The 26327-nt window shown below is 45.0% G+C and overlaps 1 protein-coding gene across 1 annotated transcript in view; it reads right to left on the bottom strand.

Moving 5' to 3' along the window:
* LOC126484152 (MAU2 chromatid cohesion factor homolog) overlaps nucleotides 1–26327 on the bottom strand; it is a 190748-nt gene that overhangs the window by 32354 nt on the left and 132067 nt on the right. The window contains exon 7 of the mRNA XM_050107550.1: nucleotides 15166–15461. Coding sequence (XP_049963507.1) covers nucleotides 15166–15461 — 296 coding nt within the window. The remainder of the gene's footprint in view (nucleotides 1–15165; nucleotides 15462–26327) is intronic.

Genomic DNA, 26327 nt, shown 5'->3' with positions numbered 1-26327 from the left:
GGTCTATTTAGTGAATATCATGTGTATTCGTATAATGTTCCTATTCTGAATGTGAAAAGTGAAAAGACAAAAGTAGCAGCAAGTTTACTCACAATTTTTAACAAAAATGATACATTTCTATGGATTGTTGGTGGGTAACATCCTCACAATCTCTTGAAGGTTTCTACAAACAATTTCTCAATCTGAGATAACAAATAGCTGTCAGATTCTTGCGAGACACTGGATGTTTGAATCAATAACCCTTTACTAGTTGATTGTAACAAATGACCTTGACCTTTTGACAAAGATGTCTTCATTTAATACAATAAACTTAACTCAGTCAGTAAGACGTTACAGGGATATGTTTATGATGAACATAAAGTTGCACATTAATTACAGTTATAAAGAAGAGAGAACAATTTTATGTTGAGGTCACAATAAAAGAGGATTCTTTGATCCATTTCTTTAAATAGGTTGTGGGTCTAGCTAATAAGTGTTACATACAATATGAAAAAAACTAAATGTATAATATTTGTAATTGTTTCTGTCACTTTAGAAATATAGAAATTGGTTACATTTACAGGTTCACAGGGGCAGCAGATGAAAGGGCATAGAAATTTTGAGACATAAAAACCTGGAATATATGTGAATGTATCACACTAAAATTTCTGTTGCTCCATTGATGACATATATGAATGAGTAAACCTGTAGTTATAGTATTATTCTTGTAATAATTCATGTCATATGATGTTATTCTGCAAGTTTCATTATGTATTGTAGATATTTGTCTCTGTTTCATTTTGTGCACATTCCGTTTGAGGTATTTGTCGGGCTATGGGTGACGTTGTGGTGCAGCAGCTGATGATGATGTGATGTCAGAGCAAGTGCAGAGAGGCCTCATCAAGAATTGCAGTTTGAAGGAATACACAGACAGAAGATTTCTTCAACCCTAATGAACAATGCTGAAAAAGAGAACACTGAGCTTGGATATCTATTTTAAGCAGTTTCTTTTCTAAAGTCTCCAGACTGACTTCTCTTATGATAGTATCACAAGAGATATCATATGTTGTGTGACTCAGTCTGAATTTAATTTGTTAAAGAGAACTCCAGTCTATGAATTTACGTATAATGGGTAAATAATTATTTTGTGTGGTGGACTACGATAGCAGCATCATCACGGTCACAGCCTAACACAGTATTGCTAACATAAACTCATGTGGCATCTTCCAAAGTTACCCTACAGTTTCTACATTAGGCACTCACTACAGAGAGAAAAAACACTAGCCAAAGAAGAAAAATTGGTCAACACACAAGTAAAAATGGACTGGTACGCAGAGAGCAGATCATCCATGAACGAAAATATATTGCCTAATACTGGAAAAATACTTCAAAACACTGGAAAAAAAAGAAAAATTCCTGGACACAGGGAGAATGAGGGACCACTGGACGGACGGACGGACAGATGTACACATGCATCCCCCCCCCCCAACACACACACATATTGGGGGAGGGCGGGAGTATTTTAGATTATCATCTTAAGCAAAACATCTTCCCTCAACTCTATCACAGTTGGAGCAATGACCTGAACTATGCCCCAAGGTTCAAATACAATGGGCTAATACAATGGGCTAGACAACTCTACAGAATGCTTCTCTCTCGTAATATTTCTGAAGGCTGTTCTACTTCTTTCAGTCTGTTACCGAAGTGCTCCCTGTGATTCATGGAAAATTGCAATTACCATTCAAATGGAACTTACTGATTCAATTTGAAGCATCATGTTAATAAGTACCCCCTTTCTATATATTTTGATGTTCCAGTACCTACACAAAGATTGTAGCACACCATCTTAAAATAGGACAGAAGTTGTATTTTGCTTCATGATAGAAATGGCTGGCTGATTACTTGTGAGTGTTTCAGCACACAGACATTTATCATATTAATTGCAAGTTGTCAACATGTATAAACATAACTCTTCTCTTTAAGCATCAATTATAGAAATAATGCTTTCCTTACACCACTGTGTGACCATTCATGGAAATAAAAAGGCATTACGAGGCTAAGGTTGAACCAAGAGTCTTCCTAGGATGCTACACCTTCAAGCTGGGGCATCAGATACTGACAAGACTTCTGACCGGACAGTGCAAATAATGTTCAAAGAATCTTTTAACGAAAATTGCTCCAGAACTAGTGCTCAAAGCCATCAAAACCTTGCTCTGGGCACACAGCCAAGGGGTGAATGATACCTGCTTGAGAAATTCTGCAAAAATTCATCAAGTAAACTTATGATAAATCTTCCTCCACGTGCTATGGGCTCCATCCCAGCTTTCTGTGATTGCACGGTTGGACAAATTGTTTATCAGCGTGGCATTTAATTTACAATCAAAATGTTAAACAAGGCTGTTCTTTGTACCTGCTTATTTTGCCTCCTAATCCCAAGTTCGAGTCTCGATCCGGCACACAGTTTTAATCTGCCAGGAAGTTTCGTATCAGCACACACTCCGCCGCAGAGTGAAAATCTCATTCTGAATGACATAAATGGTTGGTCTTCTGGGCCCAAAATTTTTGTAAGTGGTTGATCCTCATTGTTACATTTTGAATGAGAATCCAACGTTCTGTGATTTAAGGAATTCATCGAACACTATCCTGTGCAACATAATTCATCTTGCATAAAAAATTTTACCTTTGAAAATAACGCTTCTCAAACCACCATTTGCAATATTTTCCCACAACCTGCTAGAAATGTAAGCAGTTGTGAAATCACACTCATCAAAACAAGGTCCACAAGAAAGACACATCGAAAGAAGTTTGTTATTACAAAGTGTCGCATAGTCTTTGATACACTTTCCTGTTGCCAGATGCTAGTGTGTGCACTGTGTTATCTTGTTGTAAATTGCATGTTTTCTTTGTGACTTGAGTTTTGTTTTAGTGTTATTCTATCATTAATGTTTTATTGCTGCAGTATTATTTCTGCAGCAGCAGGCTACAGTAAAATTCTTTGTCACAAAATCACTTCTTACAATTTAAAAAATAAAAAATAAAAATAATAATAATAAAAAATACTGGTAACTAAGACAATGAAAACTTCCCAAAATTCTAAAAGATTTCAGGGGTTTTCATAGATATCTCAGTTGTCCCAGAGTGTATACACCCTAAACTACTGGAAAATCGAGGTTGGAATATCAACAATGTTGAGGAAAGAATAGATTTGGAATGCAACTGCCATGCTGAACCGCAGTGTGAAGAGGGGCAGGGATAGCACAGGGACTACAGAAGGCAGCATGACAAGACTATCAAGTGCAGCATAGGGGGGGGGGGGGGGGGGGGCATGGAAAAGGAGAGGTGTAGGGCAGATGAAAGACAGGCAGGTGCGCTGGAAGAGGGTGGCACACAATGAGAGAGAGAGAATGTGAATAGGGAGGAGGTGATAGGACAGACGAGGTGGAAACAGTTGGGTGGAGGGTGTTAGGACAGTAAGTTACCACAGGTTGAGGTCTGGAAATTTTGGAAGTGGAGAATGTGTTGTAAGGATAACTCCAGATGGCTTGGTTTGTGAAGCAGCCAATGAAATCAAGCTTGTTATGTTCAGCTGCATGTTGTGCAATGTGGTGTTCACAGTTTGCTGGTGACCATTCAGGTTCGTTGTCATACCCATACAAAAAGCTGTGCAATGATTGCAACAGAGCTGGTAAGTGACACAGCCGTTTTCACTAGTGGCCTGGTCGCTGATGGGGTAGGACAAGCCTGTGACAATTGGAACATGGAGTGCTGGGTGAGTGGACTGGGCAAGACTTGCATCTGTGTCTTCCACAGGGGTATGATCCCTGTGGCAAGGGTTGGGATTGGGAGTGGCATAGGGATGCGCTAGGACAGTGCGGAGGTTGGGTGTGCAACAGAACACTACTTTAGGAGGTGTGGGAAGGATCTCCGATACGGTGTCCACATTTCAGGGCATAATGATAGGTAATCAAAGCCCCGATGATGTGGTACAATTGTTCGAGACCAGGGTGTATTGGGTGACAAAGGGGGCACTCTTTTGTAGTTGATGCTTGTGGGGTCATGGGAGGGCTGGGGGTGTATGGGGAAATGGCACAGGAGTTCTGTTTGCGGACTAGGTATAGGGGATAGTGCCTATCTGTGAAGGCCTTAGTGAGAAGGCCTTGATGGGCAAGGGAGATCTTATTACTGCAAATATGCTATTCCCAGATGGCTAGTCTGTATGGGAGGGACTTTTTGGTGTAGAAGGAATGGCAGCTGTCAAAATGCAAGTACTGTTGCTGGTTGATGGGTTTAATATGGATAGAGGAGAGGATGGAGTCATCCGAGAGGTGGAGGGCAACATCCAAGAAGGCAGCACACTGCACTGAGGAGGAACAGTGAAGGAGATGGAAGAGAAGGTGGATACATTACCTAGGCAGTGAGTCCAGATCATGAGGATGTCATCAATGAACCTGAACTAGACCAGGGGTTTGTTGTTTTGGTAGGCTAAGACAGTTCCCTCTAGATGACCCATGTGGTGATGGTACTCATGACTCCAGAGAGTACAGCATCACAATTGATAAGTTGTGCTCGAAACACTTGTAACGCAGCAGCTGTATGGGTTGGCAGTATGAACTACACCGAGATCCACCAGTGGCCACATCTGCCAATCCATGGGGCATCACCTGCATGGATAGCGATTGGTTGATGCCTGGTTAAATGCTAGAGCACTGAGCTACAGTGGACAGTTCTCTTAGTGTGCCGAACCATGTACAGTCTCCAGTTACTGCAGAGTCTACTAGCTGCAGTGTTCATCAGTTGTCTTTGAGACTTACGCTCCTTAGGCATCAAAGGACAGATCTGGACTCGATGTAGGCATCACTCAGAGGCACAGTGACAGGACTTAAATATTTTGTGGAGCTTTCAATAATTTCAAATATCTTATTGTGCTGGATATTTCACAAGAAGAAGCATCATTTAAGTTGAGTATTTCTTCATATTTAATAAATATCATTTTATTACTTATTGTTTGGAATCTTTCTGATTGAAGATAAGCTATGCCATCCACCTGCATTACCAACAGCGCGTAAACAGGTTAGCAAAGGAGTGTGTCTTGTGAGTGCCCATGGCTGTGCCACTGATTTCTTTGTATACCTTCCCTTCAAAGGAGAAATAGTGTGGATTAGGATGAAGTTAGTAAGGTGCATGAGGAATGAGATAGTGGTTTTGGAGTCTGAAGGACATTGGAAAAGGTAGTGTTCAACAGCAGCAAGACCATGGCCATGAAGGTTGTTGCTGTATAGGGAAGTGGTGTCAACAGTGATGATTACAGATCCAGGAACAGGGTGTCTACATGGACAAGGAAAAAATGTCCGGATTTTTCCCAGATATCCCGGTAAAAAAATATACATTTTCCCAGGCAAAAGTGCACTTTTTCCGTGCTAAGTGACAGTAGGTTTTCCGTAGATTTCCCCCTGGAACTGTAAAACTTGTCAATCCTTTGAATTGGTAACATTTTATACAATGGCCTAGAACTTCCTGGCACTTTATGGGGAAAAAAAAGGGAGAGAAGTTTTGGAAAGACCTTTAATGGGGGAAAGGGGGGGGAGAGGGAGGGGGGGGGAGAGAGAGAGAGAGAGAGAGAGAGAGAGAGAGAGAGAGAGAGAGAGAGAGAGAGAGGGGGGGGGGGGGGGGGAGTTTGGAAAGCCCTTTGATTCACAGCAACATATATGCTGCATATCCTCGTATTACAAAAGTATAAATTCGAGTTCCACCAAACACAGCATGTCTTTTTCTGGAGTGTTGAAAATGAGAGTGCGATGCCCTTTTGTAAGCCAATCATATCTCGTGCCACGTGATCTCGCCAGCCGATGACACCAGATATTCAGAGCATAGCACATGTGTTGTAGCCAGCGAATAGCAAGATCACTGTTAAGTAGCATGAACACACAAAGAGAAAATGTTAATTGTTTACATTAATATACATAGTGTAGTTACAAGAGAAGCTAAGCTTTCACATGTAAGATTCATCTTTTTTTTTTGCCTGTGTTATCCTTTAAGATATATCACACAAATGTGCCAGTAAATTTAAAATAATGATGTAAATGTCTGGTCTCTTGAGCTCAAAATTCTTCTAAGTGGCTCGTCCTCAAAGTGTTAAGTTTTAAACAAGAGTCAAATGCTCTGTGATTCAAGAAATTCATCCCACATGGGGTGTTGATTCCACACTTTTTATAGTTTAAAATGACAGCGTCCAGTGTGTTGAGCAACAGGACAGTGTTCTTGACAATGTTTGATATTGCTGACACCCCTATACGATTTAACTCTACTCTAAACATGCCATGGTGCTGGAACTAAACTGAACATGTTCTGACCGCTGGAGCATAGTGTGACCGTAATGTTTACCCTGGTATACAGGGTGGGACCACACGTAAGTCACATGCAACAAAAATCTGTAATGCAACCATCTGTGTGTGGCGTGTTTATAATTATGTATTATTTATATTTTAGGACAATTAATATGTAAAAAACACACCACATGTCATAAAGAAAGCATGTAAACTGTTTGAGGATGAATCACAACGATTCGAAACCGGTAACGGTAGCCTTTGAATAAAGGAACTGGAAGTAAATTTGTGGCTTGTTGCTGTCCTAACACCATCAACATTTGATGAAATCTTAAAGTGATCCAAAGCAGAAAAAAGTGTTTTTGCTTTTTCCTGTTTCGCACCTGCCAATGGGGTGACCATTGGGGGGTGTAACATTGACAATTGTGAGAATAAAATGACAAAGGGTCACTCTAAGATACCACGTCCCCCCCCCCCCCCCCCCCCCCCCCCCCCCCCCCAGTTCGTCAACACTCTGGGCACTAGCCACACACCTCTGTTGGGCACTTTTACAATGTCCTTTTACAGAGACAGCCATCCACTGATTTCTAGGTGATAGCATGACAGGCATCTCTTATGGCACATCTCAGCTGAGTGGCACTATATCCCTGAATTAGCACTTGCTGGCCGCATGTGATACCTAAGGAGGATCGAAAGAAAGAGATGCCTGTCATGCTGGCACACAGGAATCACTAATGGCTGTCTCTGTACAGTGACATTTTTAAAGTGCTTAAGAAAAGTGTGTGGATGGCACTGACAGTGTTGATGGAGTGGAGGGGCATCTTAGACGGACTTTTGCCATTTTATTTATGCTTTTATTAATGTCGCATTCCCCCCATGATCACGACATAGGAGGGTGAGAAACTGGAGGGCTGAAAAAGCACATAAACACCTTTTGTTGCTTTGGGTCACGCTCAAATTTTACCTAATGGTCACGAGTGGTTCCAAACTGTAGAACTAAGCAAAAGTTGTACTCAAACTGCATTTGAAAGGGGTGTGATCACATTCAATGGTATTGCAGACCCATGGTGTCCTTAGAGAAGGGCTGAATTGTCTGGGGGATATCAGCAGTGTTATATCAAGGACACTGTCCTGTTACTCATCGCACAGCAAACTGTCTTTTTCATGGCAAAATGTGTGGGAATCAATACCCCAAGGTAAGAATGGTTTCATTGATTCCTTTTATGTCGATTCTGAGGGGCGCTGTGTCTAAAATGTTTCCCTCAGCCTCCCACAAGGAAACTGCAACATTTCAAGTCTGGGCATCACAGTTGTGGCGTCGATAGGTCACATCGACCACACAAATTATGATCTTTGGAATATTAACTGCTCTGACGAGCCGCCATGTTTAATTCAGTCTGCTTTTGTACTTCATGCAGTGTTCATGTGTATCAGTCTTTATGGTAAAATGTATGTTTATATAGAAAACATGGGAACAGTTTATTACGTATATTACGACCCATATCCAGAATCCCATATTGGTGACCCCGGACAAAAAGTTCTACGTCTTCCACGACTCCCGCGCCGGTCGTATAGAATCAACAGGTTTCACGTCCGATGCCTTACCTACATCACCTAACATTCTTAATGAAGATTTGGAGGCCCAGCTCTTACGACCAGGCCAACACAACGCTCCACCATCAGTTATTTCGCAGCTAACGGACAATGATCTATGATCTTCGACGAGGATAACCTCTACTTTAGCAACTCCACAACGACCGAGTGTTACGCAGTTACCTCAAACAATGGACTCGGGCTTTGTTTCGCCGGACTATGCACAGCAACAAGTGAAAAGTGAAGTGGATGATCTTCTAAATAGTGTGACGATCGATCACTCGTACAAAGTTCAAAGGGACCGAAATTCGCACACATGCTTTGATCCTCTACGCGCCACGACGTCAGTTACAGTAGTGCCGTGTGCAACACCGCCATTTGTGCAAAACGCACACACAGTCAACTATTACCAAGCTACGCCAGCCTCGCCTTCCTCACAAATCAGTAACAGACATTTTTATGCATCCAATTTGCCAGAGCAAACCACTGGAGCGGCGGCCCAGTTTCGCGACCATGTGAGTACGAATGCACCCAACATAGCCACTTCACCCAGCAATGTTGTACTACGACAGTGTGACTGCCAACAGGTTTCACCAGCGTCTTATGGTCCTACCACGAAACGTGCATGGCCAGTGTGCGTGGAAAACTCTCGTTGTTGCCACTTTAAGCTCCAGGACAATGACCCCCCCCCCCCCCCCCCCAACCCCACCAACAGGGGACTTGATTCCAACCATATAACCGCTCGTTCCTTCCGCAGTACTGTCTGCGTCTGCTGTGCCGGCCTTCCGTGTCATTTCCGAGTTGGACAATGTCAGTGCTATTCCCACAATTTCTGGTCCAGTGTACGGGCCCTCATTACGTGCCGCTCACCTGTTCGCTCCCATGGTATTGACCGTGCCTGCCGCGTCGTGTTTTCGGGTGTCTTCGGAGACATTACAACCAGCCGTTGTTCCGAACGTGTGTGCTAGTAACATTTACGCTCTGGTGATGCCGGATCTCAGCATGAACTCTTGTGCAGCGGGACCGCATGCCTTCCAAGACACGCTGAAACCACCTACGCCTCCACCTCCGGGCCGCCTACCCAAGCTACCTCCTCAATACGAGGACAATCCAGTTTCATGGCTTGCACTGGTGGAGCACCTCTTCAAGCTGCATCAAGTGACTGATGACAACTCCAAGTTCCTATGTTTGGTCACACACCTTCACGCCCACTCTGATTTAATTTGTGAGCTTCTACTTTCACCTCCACCACCACTGAAGTACGAGTTCGCCAAGAAAACTGTATTGGACCGAACTGCTTGCTCGGCACAGGAATTGATAATCAAGATTCTGTGCGAGGAGCACCTGGGGGACCGCACTCCGTTACAACTTTGGTGCCACCTCAGGTTACTCGTGAGTGAACACACGATGCCAGACGTCACACTGTGGGCGGTATGGTCTGCCAAGTTACCTACCGACCAACAGATACACCTACTGCCGCACTTTTTCGAGTCTATCGGTTCTTGCCTACACATTGCAGATCAGCTGTATGTGCTCCTTCACCAGAAACACCCAGTTCATCCCCCATCACTGTGTGACACTACACTTCCTGTTTACTGGTCGTCTGCAGGCAGGGGCAGGGCCCGTTTCGCTTCCATGCCTTCTACGCCGCCAGGCAGTACTCGTTCTCTATCTCCTCTTTCCAAGCACTCAAGACCCACTCACACTCCATATGTCCTGGTTTATGTCCCAGAACAGATCAACGAGGACAAGCCTCCCCCGCTATCACAGGCACTGCCACCGCCACATCCGGTTCATCCATACTGTTGGTACCACAAGATTTTTTGGGGCTGAGGCCAAGAAGTGCAGGTTACCTTGCCAACACCCAAACGCCGACCGCAGGAACTAAGTGACACTGTGTCCTGCGGGTAACTTCACAGGCGTCCTCTAACATTGCACTCCATCCACTTGTCGCCTTGCTCGAGCGGTCGTTTATATGTGACAGACATTTCATCGCAGTTTGTCTACCTAATTGACACTGGCGCTGACGTGTCTATCATACCTTGATTGTTGGCTCCTACCAAATTTTCACCGACAAAGTCTCTCCTACGAGCTGTCAACGCATCAACTTTACAAACTGTCAGTCCTGTGAAAGTGATGGTGCACCTATCCCCTTCTTGGCGTTTCCTTTTCTGTCCCATTACAAGCTCTCCCCAAACGTAGTCCAGTGTTCAGTGTTACACCACTCGTCTAACACTCAGATACTGTGCTCTGGCACCCATACTCCTCATTCCGTTTCCACTCAACATGGGATTTAGTTCACGTGTGTTCCGCCCTCGCGGGCAAGATTGTCACCTGCATCACTAACCTACTTTCAGAATACTACTCAGCAGTGCACCTCCGCCGGGAGAACGACGAGCTGAAACAATGCATTGCTCACATTTACGAGCTCGCTGCGGCCCGCACCTTGCTGTTGAAACTGCAATCCGCTGTTCCTTCCCTGGATCGAACTTCATCAACAAGCATCAGTTCAAACACTCATCAGGTTTGTTCAAAAACATTGACTGCGTGTGATGATTCACATTCAGTGACCTCTGCACCACCCAAGTGCCCACTACGCACAGTGCCTCGTGTTTCAAACAGTGTCTCGAATAACAGTCGCTCACATAGCACGACCACGCCCACTATGCAGGCAGCCGCCCCGCTTGTTGATAAACATTCCCCCTCTCCCGCATGCCAGCCAAGCAACTCGGCGGCCATCACCGTCCTTCGCGTGACGCCAGCACCTCTCTCACCCGGGCCGGTTACTCAAGGCAAAGTTTACAACAGACAGTTGCTGCGCACCCCACTCCGCTCCGTGCTGCGCATGCAGCCGACCTCTACAAACGAGCGCACACCACGCTCACATAATAGGCATGTGACTTTCGTGCTGCTCTTTCCCACTCGTACTAATGGCTACGTGTCATCGCACCCCACTCGTCCCAAAACTCCATGTCAGAATGTTACTCAGCCTCGTGTGCAGTTCTCAGTCTCTTCCGTCACTGACGGAACGACACACAAGATAATTACCTCTGCCGGTCCTCAGTTGCATGTGGCCCAGCAGTAAATTAACGAACTACTGGAGGCAGGCATTATACAGCCATCGGTCAGCAATTGGTCTTCACCAATTCACCTCGTCACCAAACACGATGGTTCTTTTCGAATGTGTGGTGATTACAGACGTTTAAATGCTCGCACTGTCATGGATAATTACCCCGTGCCAAACATAAATTCATATGTTATAGGGCGCCACAATCTTCAGTGTGATCGACTGCAAACATGCTTATCACCAGCACCTGAAGACATTCCAAAGACTGCGATCATCGCGTCGCTCGGTTCGTTCCAGTACAACTTCATGCCATTTGGTTTAAAGAATGCAGCACAAATGTGGCAATGTTTCATTGACTCAATCTTACGACAATTTGAGTTCTGCTTCGCATATCTGGATGACATACTCATTTTCAGCAAATCGACGGAAGACCACGAAGATCATTTATCCCAGGTCCTCCAGACTTTGGCATCCAACGGTGTCGAGGTCAACAAAGAAAAATTCCAATTGCATCAGTCTTCTGTGACGCTTCTAGGTTACACTATCTTCATAGACAGAATACAGCCTCCCAAACCCCGTCATTGCCACCCCCAGCTACATTCAAAGAACTCAGATGTTTCCTAGGTACTATAAATTACTACTGCCGTCATCTACCTTCTGCCACCGCTGTGCAGACCCCGCTGATGGACTCACTCTCTGGCAAACAAAATTCGGGCATTAAACCAGTCTGTTGGACTGAACCTATGCTAGAGGCTTCAGGGCTCTTAAAACAGCTTTAGCTCTCGAAGTCGTACTCACCCACCCTGATCCGTCTGCCAATTTGTTTATCACTACGGACGCCAGCGACATCGCAGTCGGAGCAGTATTACAACAGAGCAAAGGTGACACGTATCACCACTTCATTTCTTCTCCAAAAAACTGTCTACAGCACAGAAGAAATATTCCGCTTTTGATAGAGAGCTTCTGGCAGTGTACGAGGCCGTCAAACATTTACGCACTGACATCGAGAGACGTCCTTTCTTCATTCTTATTGATCACAAACCGCTGGCGGACGCCTTCTGCAACCTGCCACAGGATCCCCGCCCCCGACATTTCCACCACTTCGACGTGGTCTCTCAATTTACTACAGATGTACGCTATGTCAAAGGCACGGAGAACATACGCTGATTTCCTCTCGCGGATCAATGTTGTTTCAAGTATTGTTGAGTTATCCGACCTCGCTGCTCTACAGGCTTTGGACAAGGACACTCAGGTTCTGCTCACGGACCCGCAGTCTTTGCTCATGTTTACCAAGGCTAAGTTCCCTGGCATTTTGGATGAAGTGTGGTGTGACTCTTCTGCGGGCATCCTGCGGCCTTGCGCTCCCGCCCTTGCTGCGCCGACAGGTTTTCGATGCCTTGCATAATCTTACCCACCCAGTCCGAGCCACCAGTCGCCTCGTCACCAAGTGTTTTGTGTGGAAAGATGTGAAACGGGACTGTCAAACACAGGCATGCAGCTACATTTCCTTTAAATGAAACAAAATAGGACCTTATACCTCTCCACCACTCAGCAAGTTTGACATCCCTAAGGAACATTTCCGTCACGTATATATCGACCTTATCGATCCCCTGTTTCCGTTGGAGGGCCACAGGTATATCCTGTCCACAATAGACCAATGTCTCATTGGGTGGAAACCGTCCCCTTACCCAACATCACAGCAGAAACTGTGGCCAAAGGATTTGTTTCTTCTTGGATCACTAGGTTCAGCAGTCCGTCCACCGTCACAACCGATCAGGGTCGACAGTTCAAATCTGCACTTTTTACGATTCTCTGTAATCTTTGCGGTACTAAAAAGATCCAGACGACAGCCTACCACCCACAAAGCAACGGGTTGGTGGAACGATGGCACCGCACCCTTAAAACTGCACTCAGGTACCACAACTGTCTCTGGTCCGTGGCACTTCCTTGGGTGTGGCTGGTCCTACGTTCTACATGTAAACCAGATTTACGTGGGACGACTTCCAAATTCGTTTTCGGCGAAAAACCTGTTTTACCTGGGGAACTAATTCTCCAACAAGATCCCGAGGATTCCCCCTCCGTCCCAGACTTTATCGGAAGGATGCGTGCATGCTTTAGAAACACCCGGCTACACCCACCTGTCAGCCGTTCCCCATCTGACACTTACGTGCCGACCGCACTCAGCTCTTTCTCGCACGTCATGCTCAGGGACGACTCTGTCAGACAACCCTTACAACCCCCTTACCTTGGCCCCTTCGAAGTACTCCGGAAAAGCGAGACAATGTTCAACATTATGATAAAATATCGCCTGCAAACTATTTCTCTACACAGGCTCAAGCCTGCCTTTGTAGACTGTGACACCTCTCTACCGTCCCAGTCGGACTGCCCGAGCACATGTTCTTTTGACAAACCTGCTAACGAGTCCATTAAACCTACGGTTGGGTTTTCTCCATCCAACGATTCACCACCACAGTTCGCATGTTCCTCAGGCATGTCATTATCATCCCCATTCACAGGTTTTGAAGACATTTCAGGTATTAGAGACACGGAGGCCCCGTCCTCCCTTTTCCACTGCAACATACCACCTGACCGCGTCGACGACGGGTCGGTTATGGTGTTAGATAATAGTGTGCTTGTACTGCTCACCGACAGCACAGACCAGACCCTCACCGAGGAACTCAATATCAAGATAGTGCACAGGTTGTCCCTCCCACGAGAGTGCGACCCCGTCATGCGTTTGAGCTTTCATTTCTCCGGACGGCTCAGTCTGCATTCGGGAAAGGCACGCTCACACGCCGCCTCCTCTCCCACACCACTACTCCCGAGATGGCCGATGCATCACTCCCTCCCCTGCTAGTTTTTGGATTATGAGATGGACCAGCGGCCGCCCTCTGCATGCCGACCCGACGGAGATGGAGCTTCCAGTAGTGCACCTGCTGCCTTGCACAACTCACCCCGACGCTGAAACCCACACGATCCCCGTCAGGGCTCATAGGCTGTACTCCGTACTATGGGAGGGGTGCTGTGTGGCTTCGATAGGTCACATTGCACACACAAATTACAATCTTTGGAATATTAACTACTCTGACGAGCCACCATGTTTAATTAAAAAAAAATTGTTCAAATGGCTCTGAGCACTATGAGACTTAACGTCTGAGGTCATCAGTCCCCTTGAACTTAGAACTACTTAAACTTAACTAACCTAAGGACATCACACACATCCATGCCCGAGGCAGGATTCAAACCTGCGATCGTAGCGGTCGCGCGGTTCCGGACTGTAGCGCCTAGACCGCTCGGCCACTCCGGCCGGCCATGTTTAATTCAGTCTGACTTTGTACATCATGCAGTGTTCATGTGTATCAGTCTTTATGGTAAAATATATGTGTATATAGAAAACTTGGGAACTGTTTATTACGATCCGTATCCAGAATACCATATAGTCAAAAGAAGGGGTGAAATGTGGGAAAGAGGAAGTGTGAGAACCTTTCCGTTGTGACACATCCACAGTGGTGTTGGTCAGAATATGGTGAAATTTGGTGCCAATGTGACATCATTAACGCATTTTACGCCTCTGATGAACTAATGAGCTCAGACTCCCCCCCCCCCCCCCCCCCCCCCCCACACACACACACACACACACACACACACACACACACACACGTGTCGACATCTTTCTGTTTGAAGCACTGTTGACCCTAAGGGTGCCACACTTTTCCACCATTGCAGAGGATGGTTGTGGGCACCTTTGAGCCACATTTCAAACTTCTACATCATAGTGGGAAGCAGTTATGGGGTTTCAAAAAAATTGCCTCTTTAAGTCTGTGACACACTGTATTTCTACCAGTAATCCAGTCTCTGAGTGTAAAGCATTTCAGGTCTGATGAAATGAAATGCAGTAGTTGTCAATGGATATCTCTCTCAAGTTTTGGAATCACATTACAGAAATGGAGTTTACTCACTGGGAAAACACTGAAAAAAGTTGTGACCTAAAAGAATCTAAAATGCTTTTTCTATCTAAAAGTCAGGTTTTCATTGCTGGGCTGAAAACATTCCACCTTGCTTTCCTGTCTTCGGTCTATAACCCTTAAAGATCTACAGGAAGTGTGTCAAGAATACATTAAGAGCAGAAACATTAAGAGTAGAAACAGTAAATAACTACATAATGTGCTTTGGCTGACACTATACAGGTGACATCGGGCTTACCTGAGGCGGCGTTGCAGCATCACTACTGCTGTTGGTCCCAGACTTAACCTTGAGTGCAGCCATAAACTGATCCTCAGCCTGTTCCAAACAGTTCATGCTCATTGAATAAAGGCCAAGCAACGTATGCATCTGTGAGCTGTGGGTCTGCAGCAGCCGTGGTTGCTGCTGGCAGAGCATACACGCCTGTGCAATTTCTTGCAAAGCTAGACACTTGTTTCCCATCACCAGTCGGCACATCGCAATGTGCTCCAACAGCATTATCTGGAAGACTGAGAGGATCGGTTTGTTGTCTACGACTGAAACATGACAGAGACATTTAAGTTTTATCTGACAGATAACTGTAATAGCAGCTCAGTAAATGTTACAACATTGATAGTTTTTAATCACATTGCTGACAATATGTTCCTTGCCAATAATTAAACACTGAGGAGTGGTACCGTGAATTTGCACAGAATAGAGTAACTACATGTAAATAACTATATTACAGATGATAAGACTTCAGTTTATCAGCAGAATGGTACAGACTAAATATGATCTCTGGAAGGTGGACTACAGAGTCAAGAACATTTATGAATCATCAAACATTTTAAAGGGGTGATACAAAATCAAAATGTCAATTTTCTCATATTGTTATATTATCATCTGATTACTGATACTTGTTTTCATTTTTATGTTTCAATGAGGCAGATACATGATTAGGCAGAAGTAGGAGCAATACTTCACTTGTGCAGTATTAATGCTGAGCCAGTCATCAACTTTCACATTATGATAACCAATATCCACTACTAGATCCCTGATGTGACATACTGTTTTATATCCTCTACTAACAACAATATTTTTCAGAAATAATTATTCTATCCGAAACATACGTAACGAATGTAATCCCAAGTTCAATTTGCTCATCAACTGTTCTGATGAGATACAAATACAGATGATGTCTGCTTCCATCAAACTATAACATATATCACTTTACAGTACTCACTTGGATAAAAGTAGAATCAGATTGCCAAAGTTGGTAATACACGTATGAAACAGGTAGATTTATAAAAAGCTACAGTGCATGTGTTTTGAAAAGAGTTGACCAAATACAATGTTCTAATACAAGCGTGTCTGAGTAAGGTAGAGACATTTAGCGATCGTAACTAAGCTAGACCCCAGCTGTCACCAAAACTAAAATTTAATGGTGTGTGGGGGCAATATTACACTCTACCCAAAAGTTTATCCATTTCATAATCAACTACTAAATAACACCAGCAGATGACTTCAAGATGAAATCTATAGGCATTATAGCATATTTATCCGCAAATATCACATTTCCTGTCACTTCACCACTACCAATCGTATTAGAAGACACATTTTGGAGAGATATTTAATGCTGTCTATATCAGCTTTACTGCATGATTAATGTTGTTCATTTTCAATAGATTTCAAGAGTTCATGCACGAAACAGTGATGTTTCTGTGATGTCATGGGTATTAAGCTGTGGTGTGATTTTTGTATGAATAAATAAATAAATATTGAATTGATATCGAATCAAGCAGTGATGAGGAAAACAATGTTCATCTGCCGATACTCTCTACCATGTGCACATAATGGAACAAACTCACTCCTGTGAAACAGAGCTCTTATACACACATAACATTTAGTATTACAGAACATACTTCTATTAAATTAACAAGAAAGTCTCAGAATCTTTTAGTAAACACAAATGTGAATTAAAAATAAATAAATAAATGGAAACTGCTTTTCATGAAGTCCGACACCATGACTTCACAATCTGCAGCTATACCCAGTACATTGCTGTAATCTTCCATTCTTCACCGACTTATAGTATCACTTATGTGACATTAACTAACATTTAATTATAAAAAATTATACCAAGAACAATGCATTTTTGATACATCTTAAATGTTCCATTGCCTTGACATGGCATACTTTCGTAACACTCAAGTTATATCAAAACAACGAAAGCTGAAAATTCTTTACCCACCAATATATTTCCTACCATTTTCTTACAACTACAATAATAATGGTGCAGTCTGAGAGATCCTCAATGTGCTAGTGCTTTGAAATAGCATTTATCAGTAGGACATCAGTTACAATATAAAACCAACTAATTATGGGCTTCCAGTGATTAGGACAACACTCAATATGGTATCTCTCGAGTTCTCCACATGGCGCAGACATGTCGTAGATGTGATGTTGGGCAGCTAGGCTAACACGACTTAGTCTTTAGAAGTTGTTCTCTGCAGAAGCCACACCTCCAAACCTCTGTTACACACAGCTATGAGTTACTTCAAGGTGAAGCCTTAGGTCTAGCTACAACCCTGTCACTTCATGTCAGTCATCAGATAAATATGGGTGACTCACAAATACCAAAAGTACACACTGTCTGACAAATAAAAACACCTATGTTTTGCTTCGTAAGATTGATAACAAGCTAAAAATGGAATGAGATTCTGATAAAATGATTAAACCTATTTTGTTAAACATGTTTTAATGTTTGCCACTATATTTTGTTGAGCATATTTTCGATGCTCCTGGCATGACCAATCACACCATTAATAATATGATAAATAGTATGCTGACATGGACAAAAAAAATGACAACTTATTTTCACAGAAGCTATTCCAAAGGTAATATGGCTAAAGTTGGAATAGTATTTACACAAACTATGGCATTAAAAATTATTATTATTATTATTATTATTATTAATATTATTATTATATCCCTTTCTCAGACGTTATGTCTGGTTAAAAATGGAAAGTGACGCGGACCTTGATAAAGCGTGAATTCCTTTTAATTGTGTGGTATATGTTACATTGCATTTAGGAACTTTTGGGTAATTGAACATGTATCAATAATTACATATTTCTGTAGTTGTATATATACGTTTGGATGTAGCTGTATTGCATTGATGTACTGGTGGATATTGTGTGGTATGACTCCTGTAGTTGATAGTATAATTTTCTTTTTCCAGTTTACTTTCTTTGTATCTGTTGATGTTATGTGATCTAAACGGTTGCAGAAGTGGTTATGACATTGCAGTGGTGTAGCCGATGTATTTATATGAGTGATTGCTTTGTGTATTTTGCTAGTTTCTGCTCGTTCTATACATAATTTTCTTAAATTTTCTACCTGTCCATAATGTAGGTTTTTTATGTCGATAAATCCCCTTCCTCCTTCCTTTCTGGTTAATGTGAATCTTTCTGTTGCTGAATGTATGTGATGTATTCTATACTTGTGGAATTGTGATCGTGTAAGTGTATTGAGTGCTTCTAGGACTGTGTTACTCCATTTCACTACTCCAAATCAGTAGGTGTGTGTGTGTGTGTGTGTGTGTGTGTGTGTGTGTGTGTGTGTTTGTTTGAGGTTTACGGGTGCTAAACAGCGTGGTCATCAGCGCCCAAACGCATAAAAACAGGTACACATACTGTGAAGGGACTACTAAGACGGACAGCGAACAAGGAGAACGGCTAAAAGACACAGACCTGATGCAGTTCCAAATCCTCACATACAGAGGCAAAACAAGAGGAGAAGAAACACACTAAAAAAGGAAAGGAAACACAAGGAAAGGAGAACAGAAACCGAAGGGAAACAAGGAGGTATTCGTGACTGGCGGACCTCTTACATAAAACCTGGGTGAGCCAGTCACCCAGCAGCACATTAAAACCCTCTCCCTAAAATCCGAGGCAACAAATTGGACAGGACACAAAACCGTAAGACCTTAACCACAGTCGTTGCGTCGTCTTGCAGAATAGAGGGCAAATCCGGTGGCAAAGAAACCACCGCCCTCTGGTCAGAGAATAAAAGACAGTCAAGTAAAATGTGGCAGACAGTAATCTGGACGCCACAAGCACTGCAGATTGGGGGGGGGTGTCCTCCCGCCGGAGTAAAAAACCATGTGTTAAGGGACTGTGCCCGATGCGGAGGTGAGTGAGGAGAACCTCATCCCGCCTGCATGACTGGTAGGACGTACGTCATGGCCGCGTGGTGGCCTTGACCAGACGCAGCTTATTTTCACCGACTGCCAGCCACTCCTCTTCCCATTGACGCATAACACGAAAACGCAGGAGGGAGGTAACAGCATGGAGGGCGACGGCACATTCAACGACGTGAGGGAGGGAACATGCATCTTTGGCAGCCACATCTGCCAGTTCGTTGCCCCTAATACCCACGTGCCCCGGCACCCAGCAGAAAGAAACCTCCTTCCCCTGCCGTTGCAGGTGGAGTAGGGCATTGTGGATGTTCTGGACGACCGTATCTGCTGGGTACAAGTGTTGCATGGTCTGAAGGGCACTCAGGGAGTCAGAACAGATGAGAAACTTAAGACTGGGAACACATCTCATCTGCTCCAATGCCCGCAAGATCGCAAACAATTCGGCATCAAAGATGGTAAACGCCGCAGGAAGTCGTAACTTGATGACTCGATCAGGGAAAACAACAGCACAACCAACACAGTCCCCCTGTTTAGAGCCATCCGTAAATACTGGTACATGGTCGGGATGCTGGTGTAAAATATCGGAAAATAAGGAGGTAAAAACAAACGCAGGAGTGCAGCTCCTCCCGTACTCCGAGAAGTCTAAAAGGACGCTGGGCCTCTGTAGCAACCAGGGAGGCAGGCGGGTAAAACCTTGTCGTTGGGGGGCCACACGCTCCACACCAAGGGACTCAAGCAAATGCTTGGCACGAATCCCAAATGGTCTCGTTGCCCTGGGACTGGAAAAGTGACGTTCCATAGTCGGTCAGGTAATGGTAGGGTACGCAGGGGAGGTAGGACAGGCAAGGAATTGACACACCCGTCGCACCATGAGGAGTTTCCGCCGGATGGCGAGCGGCGGTTCCCCTGCCTCAGCACACAGGCTGGGGATGGGACTGGTACGGAAGGCACCAGTGGCCAGCCTGATACCCTCATGGTGTACTGCGTCAAGAATCTTCAGATACGAAGGCCTTGCTGACCCATACACGGTGCAACCATAGTCAAGACGCGATCGGATGAAAGCCCTATAAAACTGCAGCAGACGCACCCGATCTGCTCCCCAGGAGCGATGGCTCAGACACTTCAAAATATTCAGTGCCTTCAGTGCCCGCACCTTGAGGTCTTTAAGGTGAGGCAACCACGACAACTTGGAATCAAAAGTGAGGCTCAGGAACCTCACAGTGTGTCTAAAAGGAAGAATGGTGTCCTCAGACGCAATTCAGGGAAGGTAAAAAGACGTCGAGAACGATTAAAATGAACACACATACATTTGTCTGCAGAAAAGGTAAACCCGTCTTCGCAGTCCATGCCTCTAATCGCTTTATCGTAAGCTGCAACTGCCGACTAGCAGTGACAAGACTGGAGGAAGAACAGAAAACAGCAAAATCGTCCACAAACAAAGAGCATTGGGCAGGACTCCGGATAGTGGACGTGATACTGTTAATGGCGACGGCAAAGAGGGTGACACTTAAAACACTTCCCTGAGGAACACCATTCTTCTGTACGTACAAATCAGATAGCACATTACCAACCCGATATCGAAAGAGGCGATGGGAAATAAAGGACCGAATGAAGATGGGGAGACAGCCACGAAAGCCCCACTGATGGAGTTGATTGAGGATAAGGCGGCGCCAAGTAGTGTCATACGCCTTATTAACGTCAAAGAACACACCGAGACAATGCTGGTTACGTAGGGAGGCCTGCTGGATGGCCGCCTCAAGCAGGGTCAAGTTGTCTATAATGGAACGACATCTCCGAAAGCCACACTGAGAGGGGCTGAGGAGCTGCCTGGTCTCGGGCAGCCAAACCAGGTGACAATTGACCATGCGTTCCAACGTCTTCCCGACACAGCTTGTCAAAGCAATACTTCGATAACTACTGGGATGCGTTCGGTCCTTCCCCGGTTTGAGGAGGGGAATCAAAATCGCCTCCCTCCAAGAGTCAGGGTACGTGCCGGATAACCATATCATTTTAAAACAATTCAGGAGAACTTCGTTGGATGGCAGCAACAAGTGCTGCAGCATGCTGTACCGGATTTGATCATGACCAGGCGCAGTATCATGAGCCACAGACAGCGCCGAATCCAGTTCCCACATTGTGAAGGGGCAGTTGTAGGGTTCAGAAATTGGAGACCGGAAGTCCAAGTGACCCCTCTCAATGGCAGTGCGGTAGCGGCAGAAATCTGGATCACAGTTAATAGTGGCGGTAGATTCTGCAAAATGCATAGCCAGTGTCTGGGCAATGTCTCTCGGTGCCGTGAGGAGACATCCCTGATGCAGCAATGCCGTAACAGGTAGGTGGCTGAGTTTCCCGGAAATCCTCCTGATGGCTTCCCATACTTTCGTAGAACTAGTGGAGTGGGAGACGGAGTTCAAGAACGATTTCCATGGCCGTCGTTTGCTCTCTTTAATCACTCGCCGCGCTTTGGCCCTTGCCACCCGAAAGGCCGCAAGATTGTCAGCTGAGGGACGGCACTTGAAGCGGCGCAGAGCTGCATGGCGGGCTCGGATGGCTGAGCGGCACTCAGTGGTCCACCAAGGGACAGGACGCCTCTTGGGATGACCGGATGACTGTGGGATTGACAATTCAGCAGCATGGGAGATCACGGCTGTAACATGGTCGACCCATTCGTGGACACTGGCACGGTGTTCCAAAACAGCCAGTTGGCTGAAAAGTGTCCAGTCAGCTCTGCAGAGGTGCCACTGGGGCGGCACTGGTAATGCCACAGCCTCATCCAGGAGGCAAATCCAAAGGGGGAAGTGGTCACTAGAATAAAGGTCAGCAGCAACCTCCCACAGAGCAGAATCCATGAGTGCTGGAGAGCAAAAGGAAAGGTCAATAGCTGATGACGACCCGGAAGCAGTACAGAAATGAGTGGGAGCACCAGAGTTGAGGGTGCACAGTTCTTCAGACATCATGAGGCTTTCCAGAATGCGACCCCTGGGGCAAGTAGTCGGAGAGCCCAATAAGACATTATGAGCATTGAAGTCCCCCAGAAGAAGAAATGGGTGGGGGAGTTGGCTAATAAGGTCTGTGAGAAACTCAGAGTCTATTGCATCCTGAGGCGGTAAGTAAACTGAACAGACTGTGAGCCTCTGACCCACAAGAAGGTCAACTGCAACTGCTTGCAAGTCTGTAACGAGAGGGAGCTCAGATGAGGGGTGCATGTCACAGACAAAAACCGCAACACCACCCTTTGCCCTTTCCCCCGTCAGATCATCTTTTCGATATACAGTATAGCCCCGTAAAGAAGGAGCATCAGTGGCCCGAAAATGGGTCTCTTGGAGACATAAGCACAAAGGGCAATCTCGTACAAGGAGTTGTAATTCGGCCACATGCGTCCTGAACCCATTCAGGTTCCACTGTAATAAGGGATCCAATGATCAGGGTGGTTGAACTTTCACCCTGCCTCTGTGCTTTGGAGGAGAGCCTGTACTGGCCAGAGATTTACTCCTGGGGCGAGATGATCGCCCATGGTCGACATCAATGTCCATCAGCTCTGATGACGAGCCAAGGGAGATGTCAGACAGTACAATGGCCTCGTCATCGGACTGACCCTGACTAGTCTCCTGAGGTGGCAAAACCTTCACCTTCAGCGTCTTTGTCTTGGGGGGGCTTTGGATGCAGAACCTTGTCAACAGCTGGAGCTGTACTCGCCTGGGCAGAAGGCACCATATGGGGAGAGGCAGGACGTACCCCAATGTCAGCAACCACGGCCATGTCCGACGTTGCAGGGAGAGCTGCAGGTTGCAAAACAACCGCAGCAGCACAAGTGCACTGGCAAACGCAGGTATCAGTGCTAACACTAGCAACCTCCGTTTGCGTAGCAACAGTGGCCATTTGTACCGGTTTTTTCAGAGCGGAAGCGAAAGATTTGAAAACACAGGAGGTTGCATGCCCTTAAAGAGCTTCTTGGCCTCACCATAGGGGACGCGCTTAGATGTTTTAATCTCCTGTATCTTACGTTCTTCGAGATAGATGGGGCAGACCCGGCTCCAGACAGGTTGACTCCCAGAGCAATTCACGCACTTCACAGGCGATGAACAATCGGCTCCTTCATGGGCAGGCTGACCACATTTACCACAAGTGGCTATCCCATTGCACCCCAACGCAGTATGCCCAAAGCGCTGACATTTAAAACAGCGCATTGGGTTAGGGAAATATGGCCGTACTGGCAAACGTAAGAACCCTGCTTTAACATGCTCTGGGAGTCTCGGGCAACTGAACGTGAGAATAAACGAGTCGGATTTGACGTGGTCCCCATCGACTCATTTCATAATATGCTGCACGTCAACAATACCTGCGTCAGCCAACTCAGATTTTAACTCGTCTGTGGGGATATCCACCACGTCCCTACATCTCACAACACCCTTACTATAATTCAAAGTGGAGTGGAGCTCGGTCACGATAGTGTACTCTCCGAGACAGGTTGCTTTCCGAAGAGAAGCGACTTGACGGGAACTAGAAGTCTCAACTAACAGAGTCCCATTGCGCAGTCGCTTCACAGATTTCAGTGTTCCTGCAATTCCCTCAAGACCCTTGTGGATGTAAAAGGGAGAAACCCTCTGAAAGCTACTCTCCTTCCTTTTAATAATCAAAAACACATTCTGATTATCAGCATGTGCTCTGTTACGACAGTCTGATAAATCTCTAGCAACACCAGGCGCTGGAGGACTCGTAGCACGAAGTCGCTTTTTCGATGGGGTGTGTTTTCCTACCAGTGTCCCACTCAATCCACTGGTAGGGGGAAATGTAGAGGTTGAAGGGTCCATTGTGGTCCCAAGAGCAGCTAGGGAACTAAAGGTCCGCTCAGACAGAGCCCCGCGTGCCTGAGTAAGCCTTATACAACTGGGGTGCGGCAGGTGCCCCAGAGGTTGCCCGCTTGCGACTGTTCCACCCCAACAGCCATGCATCTTATAGGCGCGGAGCACACCGTAAGATTGAGGGGTTTTTATAGAGGTTGGCCTTCCTCGCAATCCAGGCGATCACGCCAAGATTACTATTCCCCGCAGCACACAACATTCCACCGCCGTGCCATGCGGTGGTCGCTGAAGCATGTCCGGGGGTTACGGTGACAGGAGACTGGCTGCGCTGACCAGTCCCCAGCTCAGGACCCCGGGGACGCCAATCCCGTACTCAGAAAATGAATGCTGAGCCCCTGGGGGCCCAAATCAGTAGGTCAATATTGGTATAGCATAAGTATTTATAGCTTTTGTCTTGTTTCTTGCTGTCAATTCTGTTTTCAGTATTTTTGTTAGTCTTTGTCTATATTTTTCTTTTAGTTCTTCTTTAATATTTGTATTATCTATTCCTATTTTTTTCTGTATCCTAAATATTTATAGGCATCTGTTTTTTCCATCGCTTCTATGCAGTCGCTGTGGTTATCCAATATGTAATCTTCTTGTTTAGTGTGTTTTCCCTTGACTATGCTATTTTTCTTACATTTGTCTGTTCCAAAAGCCATATTTATATCATTGCTGAATACTTCTGTTATCTTTAGTAATTGGTTGAGTTGTTGATTTGTTGCTGCCAGTAGTTTTAGATCATCCATGTATAGCAAATGTGTGATTTTGTGTTGGTATGTTCCAGTAATATCGTATCCATAATTTGTATTATTTAGGATGTTGGATAGTGGGTTCAAAGCAAGGCAGAACCAGAAAGGACTTAATGAGTCTCCTTGGTATATTCCACGCTTAATCTGTATTGGTTGTGATGTGATATTATTTGAATTTGTTTGGATATTAAGTGTGGTTTTCCAATTTTTCATTACTATGTTTTGGAACTGTATCAATTTAGGATCTACTTTGTATATTTCCAATATTTGTAGTAACCATGAGTGGGGTACACTATCAAAAGCTTTTTGGTAATCAATGTATGTGTAGTGTAGCGACCTTTGTTTAGTTTTAGCTTGATATGTGACCTCTACATCTACAGGGCTATTACAAAAGATTGAAGCGATTTCATAAATTCACTGTAGCTCCATTCATTGACATATGGTGACGACACACTACAGATACGTAGAAAAACTCATAAAGTTTTGTTCGGCTGAAGCCACACTTCAGGTTTCTGCCGTCAGAGCACTCGAGAGCACAGTGAGACAAAATGGCGACAGGAGCCGAGAAAGCGTATGTCGTGCTTGAAATGCACTCACATCAGTCAGTCATAACAGTGCAACGACACTTCAGGACGAAGTTCAACAAAGATCCACCAACTGCGAACTCCATTCGGCGATGGTATGCGCAGTTTAAAGCTTCTGGAAGCCTCTGTAAGGGGAAATCAACGGGTCGGCCTGCAGTGAGCGAAGAAATGGTTGAATGCGTGCGGGCAAGTTTCACGCGTAGCCCGCGGAAAATTGGCTCGTGCCAGAACTGGAGACCGACAGCGCCGACTTTATCTTTCAAAAGGATGGTGCTCCACCGCACTTCCATCATGATGTTCGGCATTTCTTAAACAGGAGATTGGAAAACCGATGGATCGGTCGTGGTGGAGATCATGATCAGCAATTCATGTCATGGCCTCCACGCTCTCCCAACTTAACCCCATGCGATTTCTTTCTGTGGCGTTATGTGAAAGATTCAGTGTTTAAACCTTCTCTTGATTGTCGGCTTGATGTCTGCCGAATCACTAAAGGGGCACATATCGAACATTTGTGAATGCCTAAAAAATCTTTTTGAGTTTTTGTATGTGTGGTTAAAGCATTGTGAAAATATCTCAAATAATAAAGTTATTGTAGAGCTGTGAAATCGCTTCAATCATTTGTAATAACCATGTATTATCAGTTGCTCTTTACATCCTCGTGCTCCTTTGCAACAGCCTTTTCGTTCTTCATTTATAATTTTGTTCTGTGTTGTATGTGTCATTAATTTCTGTGTAATGACTGAAGTTAATATTTTGTATATTGTTGGTAGGCATGTTATGGGGCGATATTTAGCTGGGTTTGCTGTGTCTGCTTGATCTTTAGGTTTCAGATAAGTTATTCCATGTGTAAGTGTATCAGGGAATGTGTATGGGTCTGCAATGTAACTGTTAAATAATTTATATTTAAAAACAAAGATGATGTGACTTACCATACGAAAGCGCTGGCAGGTGGATAGAAACACAAACACACACATACATACACACAAAATGAAAATGTCTGCTTGTGTCTGTGTATGTGCGGATGGATATGTGTGTGTGGGCGCGA

This window comes from Schistocerca serialis, chromosome 6, assembly GCF_023864345.2.
Source record: "Schistocerca serialis cubense isolate TAMUIC-IGC-003099 chromosome 6, iqSchSeri2.2, whole genome shotgun sequence".
NCBI lineage: Eukaryota > Metazoa > Arthropoda > Insecta > Orthoptera > Acrididae > Schistocerca > Schistocerca serialis.
This window is presented reverse-complemented; position numbering and strand designations above follow the sequence as displayed.